Source organism: Neopsephotus bourkii, unplaced genomic scaffold (assembly GCF_033783945.1).
Source record: "Neopsephotus bourkii isolate Nb327-2 ecotype Australia unplaced genomic scaffold, CSIRO-AGI_Nbou_v1 NB_333, whole genome shotgun sequence".
Taxonomy (NCBI): Eukaryota; Metazoa; Chordata; class Aves; order Psittaciformes; family Psittacidae; genus Neopsephotus; species Neopsephotus bourkii.
Window position 1 is genome coordinate 361,565 of NW_026900839.1, and position 23,255 is coordinate 384,819.

The 23,255-nt window shown below is 49.9% G+C and overlaps 1 protein-coding gene across 1 annotated transcript in view; it reads left to right on the forward strand.

Moving 5' to 3' along the window:
• NOC2L (NOC2 like nucleolar associated transcriptional repressor) overlaps nucleotides 1–23,255 on the forward strand; it is a 41,865-nt gene that overhangs the window by 15,966 nt on the left and 2,644 nt on the right. The window contains exons 13-17 of the mRNA XM_061347916.1: nucleotides 5,078–5,191; nucleotides 5,326–5,427; nucleotides 10,021–10,164; nucleotides 15,706–15,819; nucleotides 19,482–19,617. Coding sequence (XP_061203900.1) covers nucleotides 5,078–5,191; nucleotides 5,326–5,427; nucleotides 10,021–10,164; nucleotides 15,706–15,819; nucleotides 19,482–19,617 — 610 coding nt within the window. The remainder of the gene's footprint in view (nucleotides 1–5,077; nucleotides 5,192–5,325; nucleotides 5,428–10,020; nucleotides 10,165–15,705; nucleotides 15,820–19,481; nucleotides 19,618–23,255) is intronic.

Sequence of the window (23,255 nt, forward strand, 5' to 3'; positions counted from 1 at the left end):
TTGCTTCAGTCTCTATAACCTAAAAGGAATGGGATGATGTTCAACTCAAACCTCCCTGCCACTGTCAGCTTTTCCCTTCTTCCTGCCTATTTCCTGCAAAGGATCCCTCTAACATTCTGTGGAGTTACCAGGAGCATTCAGGGCTATTCCCTTTGCACTTTCATCTCTTCCCAATTCTTTCTTTTCTGTTGCAATGGTATCTGAGCCCTCTTACAACCCTTAGTGTGTCTCCGTAAGCTGTCTCCAGGCAGATGTATTCCAGCTGTGTGGATGAGGTGGTAGGAAGCTTTAGCACACAAAGGTGAAGTGACCTTCCCAAAGTCCCAGGGTGGCTGTGGTGATGCTGGAAGGAGAATCTGCATCCTGATACCCAGCCACAGAGCTTTAACTGTGAGCCTCTTTCTACCAGCTTACAAATTTAGCAGTGACTTAGTCAATGGATATTTGTCCCATGCCACACCATCTCATGAAACAATCCATTTAGAGCCCATTATCCACATCATTTTGAGATCCAAGGATCTGATCAGTGTTTTGGTTCTAAGCGGAAGTAGACTTGAGGGACATGACTGGAGTCTGGGGAGCAGAATGAAACCTTCCAGCATAACATATGCTCTGTTTGATAGGAAGGAGGAAAGCTGCTCTGTCACTGTTGCAGTTGAATCCAAGTGCAGTAGAAGAATAGCTGTTGAGTTTGTGACCCTCTATTTTGTGCCCTTTTTAGAGAGGGCTTTACATGGCCTTAGAGTGTAGAGTCTTTATGCAAGTGACTGTAACTGTGTTTCCCTTCCCCCTTCCCACCAAGCAAACCCAAGCCTTGCTACCTCTTGTCTCAGCCCTGTGGCTGCTGTGCTTTCCAGAGACAGCAAATTGAATGTCTGTACAATTCCCATAGGCACAGGAATTCCCCAAGCCCCTGGCAATAGCAATAAGAGCAGCCTGCCTGATGCATCTTGACAGGGGCTGATGCTCCCCAGCACAGGCATCCAGGGCTGTGTCCCCTCTGACTCTGCTTTCCAGGGTGGAGTAGAAGCAGCTAAAATTGCATCTTAGGAGGAGGTGGCTTGGGAGAGGGTGTGAAGCAGGCTTTGTTCTTGCACTGTTACTACCCTGTGTGATCCCAGGCTCTGCTTTTCCCCATCACTTCAGTTCCTGTGTGACAGACAGTAGTTGCTGCAGCAGGAAGATTGGTGGCTCATCTGTTATAAGGTGGATAAAGAAGGTGGAAATCTCCTCTCAGGCACGCTTCACGTGCCAATTTAAAGCTGGCTTCACTGGGGAGGGACGGGGAGAGCAGGTTAACCCTGACATGCTTAGGGAGGCAGGAGTGTTTCACTTTGACACTTGAATGGCTTGGGTCATGCAGTTTGCTCCGAAGTCCTCAGGGGCTTGGAGTGCAACATCCAGTGGGTTGTGTCAGAGGGGCTGGTGTAAAGGTTGCACTTGGAGAACTGATAATGCTGGAGCTTGTCCTACATTTAGCACAGATCTGTGTTTTCTACAAGACATGGGCTCTTTGCTCCCTTTTAAAAGGGAGGCAGACCTGGAAGCTGAGACAAAGCAAGCTCAGCCACTGCTCCAGCTTGAAAATACATCTTTCCTTTCCCTCATTCTTGTCCCTCCACTGTTACTTTGCAGCTCTTAAATTCTGGATTACAGCCCTGCAGGTACCAGGGGTTGTTTGAGTGAAATCATGCCTGACCAAGCTAATAGACTTCAGTGAAGAGATGATGGGCTCAGTGGATGAGGGGAGAGCAGTGGATGTTGTTTATCTCCTCTTTATCAAGGCTTTGGATACCATCTCCCATAGCTTCCTCACAGACAAGCTGATGAATTGCAGGCTAGATAAGCAAGCTCTAAGGTGTATTGACAGGCAGCTGATCTTCCAAGGCTTATGCTGTAATCAGGGGCATGAAATCTAGCTAGAGGCTAGTGATGTACACTGGAAATGGATACCGGGGCTGATAGTGGTTATCATATTCACTGATGGTTCAAATGGTGGGGCAGAGTGGCACCATCAGCAACCTTGCACATGATACAAAGCTGAGAGGAGGCTGTGTTAGAGCTTTGCCAGCAGTTTGATTGTGGTCTTTCCCCTCTGCTGAGCATTAGTGAGCCCACAGCTGGAGTGTTTTGTCCAGTTCAAGGGGTGAGAAATATGGACATATGGGAGTGAGTCTAATAAAGAGCCACAGAGATGGAGGGAATGGAGCATCCTTTCATGTGAGGAAAAGGCTGCAAGAGCTGGGACTGTTCAGCCTCAAGAAGATGAAGATCAGGGATAAAAGTACCTGAGCACTGGCACTGGCTGTCCAAGGAGGTTGTGGAGTCTCCATCCTTGGGGATGCTCAGACAATCTGGACACGGAGCAGGGCACAAGATGACTTCCAGAGCTCTCTTTCAACCTCATTCATTCTGTGAATAAAGAGATTTGAAGCCAGATTTCTCTCAATGGCAGTTAGTGCTGAGAGGCAGTAAGCAGAAACTGAAATACAGGAGGTCCCACTTAAGCACTGGGGGGGGAACAACCCCAAAACCCACCACATCCCAACCCTTCCCCCCAAAACCACCAACAGTTTTATAGGTTGAGACTAGAATAGGCTGCATAAATGAGTGTCTCTCCTTGGAGATACTCAAGATATGAGTAGGAGGTTGATGCCAGGCCTCAGGGAGAGCTGCAGGCAGGCCCAGCAGAGCCCTGGATCCTGCTGTGAGCTGGCCTGGGGCAGCCAGCTTTGGGTTGATCAAAGGAGATGCCAGGAGGCTTTTGCTAGAGCCTGAGGGAAAGAGCTGAGGGTTGGATGGGGTGGAACAGTGCGAGTGCTGTGGGTGCAGAGTTGGGTCTCTAGTTTGCACTCTGCCAGTATAAACTGTATCTGAGCACCCTTCACACTAGCCATGTGGAAGTCATCTGTGAGCTTGAGCTTGCCAAAAAGCCTTCCCCTTCCTGCCTGTGTTGCCCTGTCCTTTCCTCTGTGGTTATCACTTCAGCCAAATTGTTGCCTTTTGCTATTTTCTGGCCCTCTAGTCCCTCATTACCACCTTTCCGCCCTGCTCCAGCATTCCTAGCCATCAGTCATCCTCTCCTGCATAGTCTGGAGATGGGGGAACCGCATTTTCCCCCTATCCCACACATCCTGACTGGAGCCTGGGAGAGTTTCAAACCCTCTGGTTGTGTTTCCCCCCTTGCCTAGAGGCATCCCCCAGGGCCTGATGCCTTTTACTTTAATGTGTCTGACCTTCAGGATCAATACTGCTGTTTTGGCCAAAGAAATAACCGTGCATAACAAGGTTTATAGCATCGATTCCCAGGCTTGGTGCTCTTTGTTTTCACAAGCCACCAGGTTTGGGCCCCCCCCCCCCCCACCTCCTTCCAAATAATCTGGATTGACAAATAAAATGTACTGAAATCAATAGTCGTCTCCATGCTTTTCTGCCCTGGGGGCACTGGGGTGAGCTCAGCACCCTCCCTTGCCTCCTTACCTCAGCCTCTAGCAATCAGTGTGCTGCATCCCCACCTTGCTGCGCTGCTTGGGGACTGATGATGAATGTCTTGGTGCTGCAGAGAGGGAAGGGAAATTATTTCGTGCTTAGGAGTGCAATTTACAAGCTTTAGGGACAGGGGTAGGGAAGCTTTGTGCTGCTTTTGGGGTGCTCCAAAGTATGTGCTCTTCAACAGCCTCCTCAATGGTTATCATACAATTACTAGCGAACATCTCCCCTGATTGCTGCTTGTTCCCTGATGGGTGTCTCTGGGAAGCTGCCCCAGATCAAGCTGGTTTTACTGCTCTTACAGTCTTTCTCCTGAGTTCTGCCTCTATCAGCATAGGAAAGAGCATCTTTTCTATCTTTTGCTCCTTCCTGTGTCGCAGCTTCAGAGGAAGAGCAGCACAACACACAAGGGTTATTGAGTTAATAGTACCCTGTTGCCTAGCCGGGGCAGAAGGACCAAAGCACATTGTGGCTTGAGCTGATTTCAGCTGAAGATCACTTCCTTGTGTGCCAGATGTAGCCTTGCAGGGAAATGAATGGAGATTCTCATTCATTCATGTTACTCCTTCATCAGTGAAGTTGGGAAACTCTTCCCAAAAAGGAGTAAGGAAAGGGCTTTCCTAGTTCTTAATCTCAATTCCAATTTCCTAAGGTTTAAGGCAATAATGGCTCTTCTTAATTAAAGCCAAGCTTAAGAGCCACACTCATATGTGACCTTCCTCTCTGTTTTCTTCTTTCTACTATGTCAGCTTCATACCTTCATATTCCTCTCCTCAGACATTATCATTAAGCTGTGGAAGAACACAAAAGCAAAGGTTCAGGTCTGCCTTTTGCCTAAGCATCCATCTGAACCCCAGAGCTTGTGTGTGCTCATCACTTAGACGAGCAGGGTGCATGGACTCCTCTCAAGCTCTGGGAAGGAGCCAGCATGTCCCTTGCTCTCAGATAGCCATGGGGAATAATGTGCACTAATTCAAAGGCTGTTGAGTTAGAATTGGTACAAAGGACACCAATGGGAAATGGGTTAGAATAAAAACCTTGCCTGGTGAGGGGTGTTCATAGAATAATAGAATGGTTTAGGTTGCAAAGGACCTTAAGATCATCCAGTGCCAACCCCCTGCTATGGGCATGAATAGGACTTCCTGGTTTCTGCTTCCTGGGACAGTTGTTTCAGTGACAATAAAAGGGTAATGAATTTGGTGTAAGCAACATTTAGTATTGCTTGGCCCTTAAGGGACAGCTCCAAAATGCACTCGGGCTTTGTAATATGATCTTTCTGCCCATGCAAAGCACGAGACTGAGGAACAAAGCTTGAGTTTCTTGTGCTGTTGCTTATATTGGTTTCCTCTAACTCCCATTTCTGGGCATCTTTCACACCCAGGTCTCTAAAGCTTCAAGTGTGGTTGGTGTTTGCTCCCCCCCTGTCCCTTGCAAAGGTATTTAAGCAAGCTGGGGGACAGTGATCAGAACAGACAAGCAGGAATCGGGGTTTGTGGGTTGGCTTCTCAGCTCTGCATGATCTTAGTTGAGTCATTTGGTATTTGCTTCGTGCTGGGATCATCTTTACACTCATTCTTTTCTGGTGTAGGTTTTCCAACAAGTGGATTTCAACAAGAAGCCAGGACGTATTAGTGTTAAGCCTATAAACTTTGCAGTGATCTTGAAGCTTTCCAATGCCAACCTGCAGGAGAAGGCCTATCGAGTAAGTGGAACCCCATCACACCTTCTCTAAGCAACAGGGTTGCCCTTTCTTTGTGTTCCTGTCCTTAAGCTGGAGACTCATTTCCCAAGGTTTAGTTCCTGTCTGATACCTCTGTTTCTCCTTCCCCTGCTCAGGATGGACTCATTGACCAGCTCTATGACCTGATGCTTGAGTATCTTCATTGCCAAGCCTACAGCATTGGATTCCCAGAGTTGGTTCTCCCTACTATCATTCAGGTAAGGTTTAAGACTCTTCTTGATCATGCTGTAAATGTGCACAAAGCAGGATAAAGCTGTTTAAGCTAACAGGGAACTCGGGGTGGTCCTCTTAAGGTGAGGGAAGAGCCATTTACCTTTTCTTAGTTACAGTTTTCTTTGTGTTTTGGGGAGGAACAAATCTCTAGAGGCATGACATCTGATTAGGAGGCTGAAGGTAGGTGACAGTGGAGTTGGTTGCTCCTTTGGAAGCCAGAGTGGAACAGAGAGGGCTGTGTAACTGCTGTAGAGATGTGGTTTTGACTCCTGAACGCAGATGAGTTCTTGGCTGTTGGAATTGTGTTGTCTCAGAGCAGTATCTGTGTTGTGATCCCATGCTTTTCCTCGCCTCACAGCCTCCCTCGTGCTCTCCACAAGATGGCAATCTTCCCTCCTTTCACAGTGCTTCCCTCAACTGGGGCACTTTCTCCCCAAGTCCCTCCCTACAAACCAGTACAGTTCTTGTCTCCCACCTAACAGTGGTGCCTGCAAAGTAGTCTCCTTCCCCTCTCCCCTGCCATTCCACAGTGCAGGATGTTCTTCCTAACCACGTCCTGTTTACATACTTCATTGTCTGCAGTCAAACTGCTGAAGAGTGCTGTGCAGCTGGGTGCATTGTGCATAATCCTTCCCTAATACCTTGCTAGCTGGGTTGGCTTCAGTTTTGAATGAGCAACGACCTCTCTGCTTTGAACAGTAAGGTTGCTTAGTGCAAACGTGTTGGAACTTGTTCCCTCCCTGCCTCTCAGCCCTATTTTTAACTCGTGAGTGGCACATGTCACACTGTTACATCCTCCATGGGGACATGAACCTCTGCTTTGGTGCCTGCACATCTTGCTGCTGTGGTGCCTCTGGTTGATGTGGTTGCAGTGTCTCAGTGGGGACCCACTTGGGTCTTGTTTCTGCTCCATGTCAGGCATCTGTCAGGCGCATGACTCTTGGCTGGGTCCCTGCAGCTTGGCACAGCCCATGCCGAGCTGGCAGCAGGGTGCTTTGGCTAATGTGAGCTGACAGGCACTCTCTGTGCTAGGGGAGCAGCTCCTGTGCTTGCTCTTTGCGTGCCTCTCCCGTATTGGCAGTGAACAAGGCCCTTTCCTCTCAGCCAGCAGCTGCTGAGAGCATCGGAGCTGTCGGAGCCGATGTTCTAGCTGGGATGAGAAACGGCTGACGGCCCTCTGGCACCCAGCACCCTGTGGCTTCCAAGCACACCCTGGGACCAGCCTCTGTTTCTGCAGAGAATTAATGCTATCACATTTCTAGTTGGCTGCCACTCACCGCAGCCTCGTGGCGTCTGCTGGGCTGGGGTGCTGAGGTTGGCTTCCCAAAATCTCCGAGTCTTCGGGAAAGCGTGTGTGTGTGGGGAAGGCTTTTCTCCTGGAAAGCTTCCAGTGAACTGTACAAATCCATCTGTCCTGGTTCTTCCTCCCCGATGAGCTCACGCTTCTCTCAGTGCCGTGTCGTAGGGGCTGTGTTCCAGCTGGCGAGGGGTTGAGTTCCTTGTCTTCTGGTCAGCGCCTTTGGGAGCAGCCAGGCTGAGCTGCCCTCAAACTGAGTTTTCAATCCTCCTTGCCTGGAAGGCAGGAAGCATCCCAGCACGTTAAAGGAAAGGAGAGGCAGAGCAGGAGACAGTTCAAAGGATGCTGTTCTGCCCAGCCGCTGGCATGACCCCATGGTGGTACTGCCTCCACAGGAGCTCAGAGTGCAGAGCCTCTGCGTCTGGATGCTTGGAAGAGACTGCCTCTTCCCTTCCCTCTTCTAGATCCCTGACAGGCATCACACAGGGAGGTTAAAGGGGAAACTAGGCAGGATGGGGGGGTGATGTTCTGCTGGGTGAAGGCAGGAGATGGCATGGCCAAGGCACAACCTGCAGCTCCAGAAGGGCAGGGGGTGCTGGTTTGCCTGGCCAGCAGCCATTCCTGCTGCTTGCACTCTGTCCCAGGTTGAATATTCCCTTTCCTTTTTGTGGGTGAGGGATTGGGCTTGATCTGGGTTCCCTGCAACACATGCCCAACCCTTTCAGATCATTTCTGGTTCCCTGCGTCGCTTACAGGAAGAGGAGCTGGGTTTTGCTGTGGTCTCTTGGGGTGTAAACCACTGGTGTTTAAGGCAGGCAGTTGGACAGCATCAGTCCCACAAATCACAGAGCTGCTTAGCTGGGAACCAGTGTGAGATATTAATGATATATATGCACACACACACGTGTTCTGATTGCTTTTATTTTGCAGAGATATGACTGTTGTGTTTGGCAGAGTGCAAAAGGACACACACAGAGTCCCTTTCTCTGCCTTTTACCTTCTTGGTTGTATTCCCTGCCTCAACACAGCACTGAGGTCTCATTATGTTTCATTACTATCTGTGGCAGACAGTGGTGGGACTGTGAGGGATTGCAGGGGTAGGAGAGAGGAGGAAAGGGGGGGGAAGAAGAAGAAATGAGGCATAGGGCTGTGAAAGCAACCACCCGACACCAAACTGCACAGATAGAGGCAGAGATTCTGCGGGATTTCTGGTGACACTTCTGCAGTGGAAGAGAAATGATAATGTATGTGGCAGCGGATGGGATGGATCTGGGGCTGCAGCTGGGGGGATCAAGTGAGATAAATGGAATGACAAATGCATCTCTCAGTGGACATAAATATGCAGCACCTATAAAAGAATGGTTTAGAAAGAGGGGGGTGAGGCTAGGACAGTCTTCACCAGCAGAATGATTTCTCTGTACTTGTTTGGTGGGCTGGATGCCTTGTGGAAAGGGGGAAGTGTTCCTTTTAACTCCCATTTTCCCCAGCTGGATGTACCATGGCAGCTTGGGTGTATGCTGGGGATAAAGGGGCAAGAGAAGTCTGTGCTGGTAGGTGATGGGGGACGTTCTCCATGTGTGTAGCAGACAGCAGAGCTGCAGCAGTATACCCATCAGGAGAGTGGTGTCCTGACAGAGAGGGGCTAGGTGTGACTGTCACCTCTTAATCAACATTTAATACCTACTAACATGTGAGATTAAGTAAGCATATAGGCTTGATGGAAAGGAGACATCATCTTCCTTCCTCCAGCTCTGTGTTTTGAGGCAGAACATAAGCCATAAGTAGAGAAGGCAGGACTATGCTTGCTGACTAGAAACCCTTCATCTCCATCATGATAGCATCTGCAGATCCCAGCTGAGATGAATGTTCCATTGTGGCTAACCATTATCTTTTGCCTTATTGGATCTCTTTCTCTAAATCAAGTGTCTGTGCATTGTATATTTGTGTGTGTATGTATGTATATATATGGCTCTAACAAAGAGCTTGGCCTGCAGAGTTTGGGCAGCACTCCAGAGGCTTGTCTTGCTGAAAACTGTTAGCAGACACTGTAGTAAACTGGAATTCAAGCCATGAGTCAATGTGGACATCCTCATCTCTCTTCCTGTCAGCAAGAGCTTCCACTGCTTCCTCAGCTTTTAGTTTGGAGGTGGCAGAACAGTGCAGTGGTGTTGGAGGCTGGTTTGTATTGGGAGGGGAAATCTTTAGCAGAGAGAAAAGAGGTTTGCTTGAGGACAACTGGGGTAAAAAGGAAACCAACACAAAAACATGCAATGAAGTGTCTTTGTGTGACAGTAGTGAAGTGCCTTGGATGCAGAGAGAGAGCAGGGCCACGTTCTCTGTGAGTAGGATGGTCCTTGCCCTTTCTGGCTGTAACAAGGTTTGTGTTTTCCTGGCAGAGTGGCTCTTGCCCTGAGGGTTTCATGTAAGGCCTAAAAGAAAGCATCCTGTAGGCACCTGCTGCCCAAGTTATCACAGAGAGGCTTATCTGGACACTGTTGTTTGATGGGGGTGTGGGTTTGCGCCCTAAAACATTCAGTGGTGCCAGTTGGAGCTGGGTTGGGACAGTCAGACATAAAGCAAACTTCACCTCATGTCACCCATCTGTCCTGACCCACAGCAGCAGCACCACATTTCCCTCTGTGCTGTGACAGAGACTCTTGCACCCAGTCCACAGGCACTTCCACCCCAGTTTGAAGTCTCTTCTCAAACTCTGCCTCCAGTCCCAGCATCAGTCTCATCCACAGCCTCTTGTATTTGGTATTCCCATTCCAACACTGACTGTGCTTCTCCTAGAAACCCTTTATCATGATAACATCTGCAAGTCCCAGCTGGGATGAAGGTTCCAGTTTCTTGTGCTTTTGGTCATCTATCATCCACATATCCACTGTTATTTCTTATCTGTGCATCTGGTCTACAGTCCCTCATTCTGTTTGGCTGAGCAGGAGACAGTGATACTGCAGCTGTGATGCCATCTAGGAGCAGAGGCCAAAGAGAGCTCAGGCTTTATTTCCTGCTGGCTGCTTGAATTCCACTGATAACTCTTTTCCAGAAAGAAGCAGAGTTACAGAGTGCAAAGAGCTGGCTTTGAGCTGGATTCTGTACAAACATCTGGCCTGTCACTGCATCCTCCCAGCCCAGGGTGGCAGGACCCCAGGGGTGATACACTGGGGTATGGTATGAAGCGAAGGGAAGAGGTGCCCCATGCTGTCACTGGGGGTGGGATCTCTTTATGGAAATGATTACATTGCTCTCATTCTTGCTCTCGTTTTCTTCCTCCCAGCTAAAATCCTTCCTGAAGGAGTGCAAGATTGCCAACTACTGCAAGCCTATCCGACAGCTCCTGGAGAAACTGCAGGAAAACTCTGCCTACATCTCCAGCAGGCGTCAGAAAGCTGCCTTTGGCGTGGCCAGCAAGGAGGCTGTGGTGAGCCTGCTCCTTCCATCTGGGCTTCCTGGAAAGACAGACAGGCTGCTGGGGTTGGGCCAGTGGCAGAGGGAGGGGGGACAATGGGATCATGGAAACGGGAGGGTGTGAGGTGGGGCAGATGTTCACAAACAACTGGACACAGCAGGGCTCTGATGCTGTAGCTGGCAAGAGCCTCATGGAAAAGAGTCCATAAATTGTGCCCTTCTATTATGTGCCTTCTGTTATTTATAACCCACAGACATGCATGGAAGCGCCTTGCTTTGCTGGGGCATCTTTGATGAGAAACTTCTTGGTTTGCATCATTTGTTCCTGTGTCAGTTTGTGCCTGAAGTGATGGGGGGATTCTGCTGCCTCTATATGAGTGGTGCTTACTCCTAGTCTGTAGAGACCAGACTCCAGCAGTGTAAAACCCAGCCATTGACAGGCTGGTATCTGGCAGTTTAGGATCCTGAGGCAAGCCTTTCCCCATTTTCCTGGGCCCTTGTGGAGACAGAGCTATAGAATCAGGGAAGTTATGAGCCGTAAGCACAGTCATCAAGCATCTTGCACTGCAGCTGCTTCTCAAGAGAGATCGTGGTGTATTCTTCTCTCTGCAGCCTAAGCATCCTGCCTGCAGAGCAAATGCTGAGCATATCTGACACCTAGAAAAGTTGCTTTGGATCTGGGTAGTTCTTAATGCCTGTGGAGTAGTTCAGTTAAACATTGGGATTCTACCTTAGTGAAGAGATGAAGAGGAGTTGCCTCTGGTGATGATGGAGGCCCCCCTCTTGTCTTAGGAAATGAACTGTAGCACAGCTAGAAAACAGTGTATTAGAGGGTGTGTTAGCTAATAGTTGGCCATCTGGCTTAACAGACTGAGAGATGCTGCCTTTCTCCTTGTTTTCCCTGCTCCAGGAGTTTGCCTGCTCTGAGCCAGGTCCTCCTGGGGACGATGTAGCATTTTATCAGCACATTCCTTTCAGTGTTCTTGTTGGAGCTTTTCCCTTTTGCCTTGCTCCATCCTTCTTGGCTGCCCCATCCCTGGCAGTGCTCAAGGCCAGCTTGGACTGGGCTTGGAGCAACCTGCTCTGGTGGAAGGTGTCCCTGCTCATGGCAGGGGGTTGGAACTGGATGAGCTTTAAGATCCCTTCCAACCCAAACCAGTCTGGGATTCTTTGGGGACCTCTTGACCTGACATAAACTCTGAGGTATTCGAAGTCCAGGCCCTATGTAAATGAAGCCAAAGGGAAGGAAGTGGTTTAATGAAGCTTTGTTTGTGTGTCCTTTGTATTGGACATTTCAGCTTTGCTGTTTATCCAGCACAGCAAGCCTGATAGTAGGTGAACTACTGAAAGGAAGTAGTGGGTTTGGCTTTCCTTTCCTGGCAGGATTGATGTGAAAACGTCTCTGTCTGCAAGGTGATCGATGGATCAGAGTAGTCTGTCCACGTGGTATCATTGAGAAGTCTTCAGTTCTGCATCATTGGAAAGCTCCACCTATTGGAATGGAGCTGGGCATGGAGCAGCACTTGCAGCACAGACTAATTTGTCCTCAGGCACTAAGATGCAGGGACTGCAGGAAAATTAGCCTTTAAAATCCTGGTATATCAATGCCAGGACCCAGCAGCACTCTTCTGGCATTAAGGGGTTGATGGACCTGGGTTGGAAGTGTCTGAGTGTCTAACTTGGTTCTGTAAATGCCATTCTGGGCTGGCCTGTTTTGCTGAAGGAATCACACTTCCCGTCTGGAGTTGAGCAGTGAGGCTCTTGTGGCTTTGTATTTGTTACAGGCAATGCTGTGACCACCCACCCGCTCTGCAGAGGCAGAGATTGCACCCTCTGGGACTCTCCATGAAGCAGATGAGCTGGGGAAGTCGTTGGCTGAATAAAACTGGATTTCCAACAACTCAGCCACTGTCTGCTCTTCCCAGCAGCTCTGGCTGCGGTCCCTTGTGTCAAACTAAGTGGTTCTTTTAACATCTTGCTGCCTGGAGGTCTCGAGTTGACACTGATGCACTTGCTTTCCCAGGGATGTCTGGGTGGCTGGGCAGCAGGGATCAGGCAGTTTTGGCTCTGAAAGGGTGGTAACAGGCAGGAGGATGGTTAAGGGAAGCAGGCACCAGTTCGCTAAGCCTGGTTGGAGATGGATGTTCTGCCCTTTAAGGAGACAGAGTAGCAATGTGAAGTGCTGCTCAGGAAGGATTGCCTGTGCAGTCTGTATTTTATATCAGTGGTGTTGTGCTGTGGGAGGAGGGAGCCTTTCTCTTCCTTCATTTAATGGGATATCAGTGCTCCTGAGTGCAAACAGCCCTCTCAGTACTTCCATGCAGTGGAAGAGCCATGGTGGCTTCTCTTTTGTGCCCCTATGTTTTCCCCTTAGACCTTTGCAAGCAGATGATGCAGAAGGGCCATAACTCCCACAGAGATTTGGCTTCCCAGAATGGTTTGGAGTGTCCCTCGAAGTCTGGGTTGAGTTTGCCAGCCTGTCTCCAGGATATGCGGGGCATTGGCACTTACCATCAGCAAACACTGCCAGGAAAGAGAAGGGAAAGAAGGGGGTGAAGGAAGGGGAGGTATTTGCGTGTCCCTCTTGCCAGCAAGAGCAATTGAAAGCAAATGCTTTCTGGTTTTCACATGCATGCATTTATGCCTGCTCCATTGTAATGGAGCTCCAAATTTGGAGCTAATTCTCCCATGCAGCGTGCTGAAATGTGGCTTTTGTGGAGGGAATGAGAGTATTGGGCATGCTTTAGATAGGTGGATTTTACCTAAGGGTCTATATATATAAAATAGATATAATTAATATATATATAATTGTAAAGACACAGCCTGAGGATTGAACTTAGTGCAGTGGAGGGGAGCATGATGGTGCAATGTTAACTTCACATGGAAGGATCCCTCAGTGCATCCCAGGGACCATGGTAAGGAGGGATAAGCACACCAAATGGGCTCAGCCTGCCTTCTTCCATGTCATTTTAAGGTTGAGAACTTCTCTTTTCTTTTCCCTGTAAGCAGCAGGTTAATATTTGTGTGTCAGTGCTTTTTGAGAGTACTGATAGATCACTGTAATAGTTAATGTGAGGGGAGCCAAAGCAAGCAGAACCTGCGGCTGAAGTGGAATCCAGATGCATAATGTGCAGCTGTGATTTTAGGGTTGCCTGCACTGGTGTGGGCCCTGGATTGGCAGGGAAGGAGAAGGAGCTGCAGCGTGTGCTGGGCTGTGTCACAGCTTTGCCCTGAGCTGGGGAGCCTTCATTTAAGAGCAGTGCAGGCCAGCGGACTGTGGCGCTTAATGAGCTGAGACGTGTAGGGAATGAGCTGATGGAAAGTATTGCCTTGTTTCCATGGGTTTTCCAGATCTTCTGAGTTCATCCCCATCTCACATGTCGGATGGGAGGGTTTTCTGGAGGGCGAGTGGTGATCTTTGGTACATGTACTGTGGGCTTTAGCTGTGCTGGGTGTTGCCTGATAGCACAGTGATGCAGAAGCAGTAATAGAAGGAGACTTAGAGATGGTTGAAATGGGTGGGATGGCATCCATTCTCTCATGAGGTGTTCTGAGTAGAAAAATGGGAGTGTTTTAATGGTCTTTTTTATCTCTGGGTTTCAGCTCCCTTTACAACCAAAAGAGCTGTATCAGACAGAACAAATAGACTTTTGCCCTCTGCAAGAAGAGCCTTTCTCAGAAGCTGTCCATCCCAAGCAGCATTAACAAATTGCCTGATTGCAGCTGGCAGCCTGATAGGAGCCTGATGTATAAATGGGGTGACTTTGTCCTCCTTGGGAATTGCTCCTCTTGCCACACAGCGGTGGGTCAGATTGACAGGAGAGCTCTGCTGTCTGCTGGCTGGCGTCTGGGCTCGCCAGTGCTGCTGGAGTCAGCAGTGCATCAGCTCTGCTCACAGGCAGCCTGCCTGGGGAGGAGACGCAGGCTCCAGACCCGGAGCTGGGATACAGGCAGTCCCATGGGACAGTCTGGGACCTGTGATTACCAGCAAGGGGCTGTTTGGCTCGATGAAGTATTGATAGCACCGGCTGTGGGATGCGTAAGTAGGTTCTGTGCTATTAAGAGTGCAGGTGACACAAGCTGCTCACTGTTTAATTGCCAAAGTTCAGCTCCTGGTGCCAGCTACAGAGACCACACATTATGTCTGCTTCCCTCCCAGTGATGGGCCAGAGCAGGAGCTGGCATAGAATGATGTATTTCACTCCACAGTATATACTAAGGCCTTGCTTGTTGGTGTAAGCTGGGAGCTCTGTGCTGCTATCCAAAGCTCTGTCTTATTCACACACTGCTTCTTCTCATGCCTTGGTTCACAGGCTGCAGCCAGCACACCACAGCTCCCTGATTTGGGGGCTCAGCACCCCAGAAACAGTTGATTTGAGTTCTGCTGCTGTGTTTTCTGCCCTGAAGATGGTCTGGCCTTTCATTCCCACCCTCAGACAGAAGCATTGTGTACCCACAGCTCTGGGTTTGTTCTTAGCTCTGGATCCAGGGTGCTCCTTTTGTATACCTTGTGTTGATCTTTGAGTGTATCTGTGCTAACCCTTGTTCCTATTGCTCCTTTGCCTGTTTCAGTTCCTACTTGTATGTCATGTCTGTGCTTCCATTTTTACTGTGGGGTGGTCAGAGCCTCTGGGCACTGTGGTAATCCAGTGAACAGGTACAGTTCTCTGTGGGTTTTAAGTTAAAGGGCTGTTGGCAGCTTAAGAAGAGTGCTTTTTAATATGACATAACCCCCCCTCTTCCCACACCAACATGCCAAATGCTTGAAGCATAAAGGAGTTCTTAACCATCTCATTTGCTTCCCACCTTCACACTGCTCACCTGCTTATTCTGCCTGCTTGGACAGCTGAAACAGGCTCAGCACTTCCTCATGCTTTGCCCTCCCAAGGTTGGGATGAGTCCATAGACCCTACAGGGGAATGTTTGTTTCAAGAAGAAGCACTTGGCTGGGACCTGATTCAGGATTCAGTTGAAGTCATTCCTTTTGCATTACAGGAGGCTTGATTTGACTTCTGTGTCAGTGTCTTCTCACCAGAGCTAGAGGAGAAGTGGATATTCAAGGCCAAGACAGCAGTACTGGGCACCAGAAGTCACTGAGCTGATTCTGAGAGGCCCTGTTGTCAGTTCACAGCAATTCTGAGAATCAGGCCTCTTCTAGAAGGGAGAAATAGGAATCTGGGATCCCGCATTCCAGGCCACCACGCTGGGAAAGTTTGGTGATAAGCTAAAACACTTTATGCACCACCATATAGATGCTCCCTTAGAACTTCCTTCGGTGCCGTTGGTATCCATTGGCTGCCCATTTCATCATCTGGCTTTCCTGGATTCCCATGAAGTGCCCAGGTGTTGCTTTTCCTAAGGACAGTTCCATAGGTGATTCACACTTAGTCCTTATCGCCATTCTTAGTCATGGTTGCCAATTTCCTACCCTAAAACTGGGAAACTGTGGTTTGGGAAAGGATCTTACCCTCTGCTCTTGAATCCCTGCATTTGCCAAATGTATTGGAAAACTGCTTTGAAAACCTTCCTTGTATTTGCCTCCTTCTTTCCCCAGGAACAATGGGAGAAGCAAGTCAAAGAGGAGGGGACACCTCTGAGCAAGTATTACACTCAGTGGAAGAAGCTGAGAGAGAAGGAGATACAACTGGAAATAAGTGGCAAAGAAAGGGTAAGGATGGATGGAATACCCAACTTACTGAACATCATCTGTGCTATGGGAAGACAAGAGAGCCATTCCTGGCAGCTGAAATGGGCTTGAGCTGCCTGAGTGCATAGGCTGGGCATTGTTAGACACAGCATGACTGGCTGGACAGCAGCCTAGCTGGTGCCTTCAGCTCCCTATGGATTTGTCTTGCTGGGATCTCTAGGGGTGTCCCCTGAATGTAGCCTGTTCATTTGCCCAGGTTAACAGAGGATAGGTGGGACAGAAAGGAGCAGCACTAGGGTAAGTTTCCCTCTGTGTTTAAGCTCATGCAGTTCAAGAGCCATTGGTACAGCAGCCTTTGTCATTCAAGGCTAGGAAGCTGAAGACAGTAGTGATAGAACAACTGTGTGCACTGGCAGGGGTAGGCTGGGTAACAGATTTGGTACTGTCTGAGCAATGAGGGCAATAAATAGCCCCAGGGGGTGGTACTTTGGGAACAAGCATGTGAAGTTTAGACTGTGGTACCCAGAGTTCCTGTTCATGTGTGCAGTCATGGGCCTTCTCACATTGCTTTGGGCACTTTGCATCATGTCTTGTGAAGCAGAGTGGGGCTTTAGCTCTTTTTCCAGCTCTGCAGAATGTGATCACCATGCTAGATCCTAACTGCAGGAAAGCAGGGAGGGGAAGATGCCAAGGGAATATCAGAGATGAGTTCTGTGTTTTCTTCTCTCCCCGCTGTGAGGTGGGAGTTGCTGTCTGGACATGGGCTGTTTCCCACATCTCCTGCCCAAGGGAAGGCTCCTCATGGCACTGTGCTCTGGGATGCTGGGGGAGGGAGCTTGCCTATGTTAGGAGTCTAAAGGAAAGCTGTCTGGATGCTAATGCAGTGCAAGTGGCTGAGCCGGGCTCTTGGCCAGGGAGCAGGAAATAAATGTAACTGGGGCCTCCAGTGTATGGTGGGGAACAATTAAAATAATCAATGGGCCATGAGGATGATTGGCTCTGGGAGAAGGGGAGCACCTGGGACAGCCTGGAAGGGCTGAGGGTTGTGGACCAGCCCGAGATAAGGCAGCAGCCATAGAGGGAACAAAAAGCACTCTGGTTTTCTGTGCAAAGCCAGCAGAATGTGGCCTTTGCAGAAGGGAAATTGAGGGGGGGACAACTATACACGACTAAGAAACAGCAAGAAGTGATGGGGAACTGCAGCTCCTTGGGGTGTCCGGGACCAGCTGAGGTGGTGATTTCCCCTTCAGGGGCTTTGCTTTCATATAGCAAGGCTCAAGAGGGTGACTTCTGAAACCAGAAGCCTGAAGGGCAGTGACAGGGCCTTGGTTTCTCATGGAGAAAGGGGGCTGAACAGATCAACTGCAGAGAGACAAGGCTGTGCAAGGCCTGTGGCTGCCTGGCATCTCTGCTTGGTGAATGGGGCTGTTGTCTCTCTCGGTGGGGACTGCTAGCTTAATGATGCAGCATTGTGAGCCCCAGCAGGAGAGTGAACACCATGAGGCCCATTAGGGCTGGGAAAATCCATGTCCCATTAGCAGCCATTCGGGGGGAAGAAAAAGTAATAACAGCAGAAATAGGCCTGGCTCTGAGCTGCTGGGAGCTGCAGCTTGCCTTCTGTAGCAGCACTGACCCTGCCTGCCCATTCCATTTGCTTTTCCCAATGGTTTCTAATGGGATGTAGGCTACTCAGCTTCATGAGACTCAGTAGATGGTAACCCTTAAGCTGGGGATTAAAAGGCTGGCCCCCAAATTAGCTGATTAGTGCTACAGGGTGATGAGCACAGGCTGTATCTGTGAGCTGGGCTCAGTACGAGTCTCATTCCTGTGCTTTATGATCCCTATAGCTAGAAGGGGTTTTGGTGCCTTTATTTCGAGGTGCCCATCTCAAAGGCATTTCTGTGGAGCCTCAGGAACTTGGAGGTAGCACAATTCAGCATGACTCAACACCAGGTCCTTTTTAATGTGCTCAGGTTGAGTTCCAGCAGTCCTGATGGCATCCAGAACTGTGAGCTGCTTTGGAAGTGGTGACAGTATGAAAATACAGGGGAGTCCCAACTCACAGCCTCTGCTCCCTGCTGTACGTGCCCTGTTTGTTGTCAGAACTGGGTTTCTGCTTCTGTCTGTGATGCTTTTAAGCTCAACTGTTTCCTCCTTAGGCAGAACTGGGCTCTGTTTAACTGCTGTAGGGTGATAGCTGCCAGGGCTCTGCAGGTAGCATGGCTCTGGCCATCGAAGAGGGCCCAAAGGTTCTGCCTGTGGCTGGGGTACTTAAAGTTCCATGCCAGAGCAAATGAGAGGAGAGCAGCATGAACCTGTCCGGTGCATTAGAACTGGTAGGGGCTAAGGAAAACGTTTTCACCCTGGAAGGTCCCTTGCTCCATGATGGAGCTTGCTGGAGCTATATAAACCACCCTAGGGAAGTGCATGGGTCCAGCTTAGGTCAGCTGAAGGCAGTGACTCTGGATTGCTCTTGCTCCATTTAGCTCCCCAGGCCTCTCCTCTGGCATGCACAGACTTGTTTGGAACAAGCTGCTTTCTTCATGCACCTCCCCAGCACACAGGTCTCGGGGGGGACAGTGGATGGAAAGGCATCTCAGAGTGGAAAAGAGCAAAGATTGCTTGGGGATTTGCTCCCTTTCCCCCTTCTCTGGCCAGCCTCTGACTTCCCATCCTGGTGCTGCAGGTTATTGCTTGTAAGTGCTCAGCTCCCCCAGTCAATATTGCCCAGCTGGGGACCATCGCTGTGAAACAGGCTGGGAGAAATTGCTGCAATCGGCTGCAGGAGCAATGAGCATCTCCTGGCTCCCGTTGTCTCTTCCCTCTATCCCTCTTCTGTCTTTCTTCCTCTCTGCTGAGGGACTGCTTTGTGAGCTATTCCTGCTGGGGGGGAAGCTCATGGGAGGGTTGGAGTGGATGTGGAGCGTGTTGAGGGGTGGTCTGATGGGTGGGAAGAGAACAAATGAGTTATTACTCACAGGGTGAGTGTTTCCAAGCAAGCTAATGTGTGCTGATGCCTGAGTGCTTCCCAGGAGCTGTGCAGCCAGGCACGGGCAGGGCAGCTGATGCTCACACAGCACTTGGGATTCAATTTGCATTCTGATTATCTTTGCCCTGCTGGCCTGAGCCCTTGCAAGTAAATCCTCCTCCTAATCCCCCTCCGGAGAGGTGTAAAGACACTGAGGTGGTGTCAATTGCAAGTACTTAATGGCATTGATACTGGCCTTGTTGCAGCAGCAAGGCTCTTGGCCCATTGATCTCCATAAGGGGTAGCCATGGTGTAGACACCTTCAGCACGTCTGGCTTCACTGTGCTTGGCTGCCCAAGCTCGCATGGATGCATGGCTTTGAGTCCAGAGATCTAGGACAGCTGGATCCATTGCTATAGGTACATCTATACCATTTTTATCCATGCTAAGGTATCAGCAGTAGATGGCCCATTAGCAAAAGTAGTTTATTAGGTAAAGATCAATAGAGCAGTGGTGCTTTGCGTGTTATCAGTCACCTTTGTAACAGACTCACAGAGCTGTGGCTCTCCTTGTTGGCAGTGGGCAGACCCAACTGTTCTTGGCAATGTGGCTTACCCATACTGGGCAAAGCCAAGTTCCTGCGTCTAAGCTCAGTGATTTAGGTTTAAAAGTAGAAATTAAGGGTGTTCTTACTGGTGGTTTTGGTTTTTTCCAGCTTGAAGACTTGAACTTCCCAGAAATCAAACGTAAGAAGCAAAATGAAAGCAAGGAGGAAGATAAGAAGGAATTCAAGGACCTCTTTGAGCTGGACAGTGATTCTGATGAGGAGAAAGATGGATTCCCTATAAAAGGTATGGGGCTGGGGCTGGGCATGCCTTCTCCTTGTGCAGAATTCTCTGTGATGTGAGTCAGTATGGCCTTGCCCTAATGGGTGCATGCTGGCCATGCTTGGTTCAAAAGATGCTCTGTTAGGGAGAAGAGAGCACAGGATGATGGTGCCTTTTGGAGGCATTTTAAAGTGACAAGAGGTGGTTGGGAGGTTTTTATCCATCTCTAGCTCTACTTTATCAATCCAGCTCTTTTTAAAGCCTTATTTCCTGCATTAACCTTTCCTATATGTGCCCCGTAGTCTCTCCTCCTCTTAGCACTTTATCACAGGCACTGACCTCAGCATCACAGCCCAAGAACTGGGGCATGCGTGGCTGAACACAGACCCTGCTTTCAGAGGCTTCAGATTAGCAGCCATAGGTTCATATCCTAATTCCCAAAGAGTGAGTTCTCCTCCTTGTCCAGGTTCTGGGCTGAAGTTTCACCTTGGAGAACATAAAAGTGAGTGGAGAAATCCATGTTTTGTTTCCTCACCTATGAAAGAGGAATAAGACCGTTCTAGCAGACAGCAGTCCTTGCTGTCTACATCAGTGCAAACAAGAGGTACCAGAGGGGCTGGCTACCAGAACAAGGATCTTTGATGGAGGAATGGTTATTCTCTCTTTCCATGCACTTCTGATTGGTGTGTGTGACAGTGACTGATGTTGCAGGTGTTCTTGAGAAGCCAAGGAAGGGTCTGTAGGGAGGATGGAGTGATGTCACTCTCTGGCTGTGACCACGAGAGGGCCACAGTAAATTGTGGAACCTGCCTGAGAAGCTGATGTGATCTGAAGCCAAACGTGGGTGTTCTGTTTGTGATGTGGGGTGTTTGGGCCATCACAGAACCAGGAGGGAGGAGAAGGTTGGGAAGGAAGCTCAAAGTTGGAGGTAGATGACCCAGCAAAGAACAGGGGGAGAGCAGAAGTGAGCACGTGGCTGTGGGATCAGTGTGGCATCAAAATGGGTTGCTGAGATAGATCCTTGAGATGTGGGGTTGTCCTGCCTGCCTTGTGAGTCAGTGCCTTAGAAGAACCAGTGGCCTCTATAAGGGCAGTGATGACTGCAGCTCAGAAGGCAGGATGCTGTGGTCCAGGGAAAGGCAGGGTCTCTTCCTGTGCCTCCCAGGAACTGACTTTATGTGCACTTGAGAGCCTTCTTGGACTGATGGGCTTCCAAATACCCATTGGGATCCTAATGGGGCATGTCTGTGATGAATATACACCCCCTACATGTGCTTGTGCTACCTGTCCATGAGGTTCTTTGGCAGCTTTAAGGGCCTGACATACATTGTGAAGAGAATCCAAGTGAGGACTTGTTCCATGTGATGCCAAAGGGCATCCCTGCTCCGTGTGTGCATCCCAGAGCTGTGGTACCTACTCACTGCGGCTGGGAACAGCACCTGTGTCCTGGGAGATGCATACAGTGAGCTCTTGTTCTTGCTCTGTGTGGGGTGTGAGACGTTCTCAGCCCTGCTCTGCATTCAGTAACTGTCAGGGCTGGCTGCAGATGGAAGTTGGAGAAGCCAATGCTGCAGTTTGCTCCTGAAAGGAATAGAGCTGTAAAGCAAGGAATAGAGCTGAGACTGCCCAGTGATGCTGACCTCCTTGACAGAAGAGACCTGTTCCAAGACGGGCTCATTGACTGCCTTGTACCTCAAAGACCTTTTCTTCCAGCAGAGCAGGCTTCTGATGAGGTGTTTCCAATCCCAAGCAGGGAGTGAATGAGGGGTTCCCTATTCTCAGTTTGCCACCACTCATTCCTGGGATCATCAGCAAGCAAGTGATGATCCTGTTGTTTTCCAGCAGCACTGGTGCACTTGGGCATTACCTTCCCTTCTCTTCTGAGCTTTCCCCCCCTTGCCTCTACCATCCTCATCCATGCTTTAGCAAGGAAAGGAGATGTGCTGCATCCCACCCCAGGGGAGGGTCACTGGTACGGTGGTGTTTGCAGCTCACACAGCCCTTGGTACCAGGGAGCTGCTCCCACATGGGACCACCAGCCCCTCTCTTCTTCCCCTGGGAACCAAGAGCAGCAGCATCCTCTTGGAACAGCATCCCTGGAGCAGGCAGAGAGGGGCTGCAGGGACTGCCCTGGAGCTGAATAGGGGATAGATTTCCCAAAGAATAGGAGAAACTGTGGGATGGGATGGGAACAGATTCACATGGGTTCCTATGGGGGGTACCATTGTGGTTGTGGATTCTCAGAGGGCAGGAGGCAGCCTGCACATCTCGGGCGAGGGCAGAACGAGGCGGGAGATGGGGAGGACAGAGCGTGGCTTTGATCCATCGCTGTGTCACTAATGGGGATGGGGAAGCTCATGCATTCCTCTCATTTACCAGCTGACAGATCCCTGTGAGGAGAGGCTCCTGGAGGTTATTGATGGCTCGGAATGAGGTGCTGGGCTGCCTCATCATGAGGCACTTAAAGGCGAGGAGGGAGCATGGCTGCAGCATCTCTCTGTGCCTGGCTGTAATGAGTGCTGTGTCCACATTAGGTGTTGCTGTGCCTCTAATGAACTTGAGCAGCTTGCTTCATTTATCCCTCATGTAATTATATTACAGCAACCTAATGCCAGGGCTGTGGAAGGAGAGGTCAGAAACTGTCATTTCCTAAGCAGAATAAGCATGGCCTTCCTTATAGTGGTAAAATCCCTGCTGTGGGCTGGCAGCTTGAGGATACAGGGGCAGAGCGAGGAGGGAAAGGGGAGATGCACAAAGGGCCCCAAACCCAATCCCTGCCCTCCTCTGACTACTCTCAGATGGATCTGTTGGTGCTGTTGCTGTTTGATGGATGATAAGGTGCCCCTCGGTGTTGCCTGAGCTGCTCAGGTGCTCATCAAGGTGATGTGGTGCAGTGATGTGCTCTGCAATCCATCTCCGCATGGATGCAGGTTTCCTCTCTCCATGACATGGAGCTTCTGGTCCCTCAGTGGCAGGGAGGCTGCATCCTGCCAGGGCTGATGGATGGGTGGGAATGCTGCAGCCACCTTATTGATGGCTCTGTATCCAGTTGAGTGAGTCACACAGCTCAGGTGCTGAGGAGGGAGGATGGGGCAAAGCCCAGATGCCATGGTGGGGCCCAGGAGTCAGTGTGAGGAAGATGTACGGACAGCTGGCAAGCAGCAGGGGTGAATAACCAGCTTCCTCAGCAGCTTTGAAGCAAGGGAGCGGGCCTGCAGCCCTGAGCTGGGCCTAGCTCAGGGAGAAGGCAAGGAGCAGCTGGTTCTGCTCCCTCTCTCTGTATTCTGCCCTTCTCCACTGCAGGGAGCTCAACAGGGGTAAAAGCAGTCTGGTTCCAGAGGCTCAGGGGCAGGGGATTCCTCCCAACGCTCCCTTGGCCCTGGTTATCCATCTCCATAGGGAACTTGCAGACGTATCTGTTCCTAGAGCTTTCTGTTCTCACTAGCAGAGGGAATAAAGCTTAAAGAGGTTTACAGTGATACCCTGGCCCAGCCCCCCGTTTCCAGTTACATGTAACTGTGAAGGTGGGGATACCAGCACTGTTCCTCAGTGGAACCAGCCCTCTGTGGTCTCAGCTTTGTGACTTACTCCTCCTTCTTTCCCATGTCTATTCAGCAGCCCATTTCTTCTCATTGTGCTCTCCCAGCTTTCACAGCTCTGAG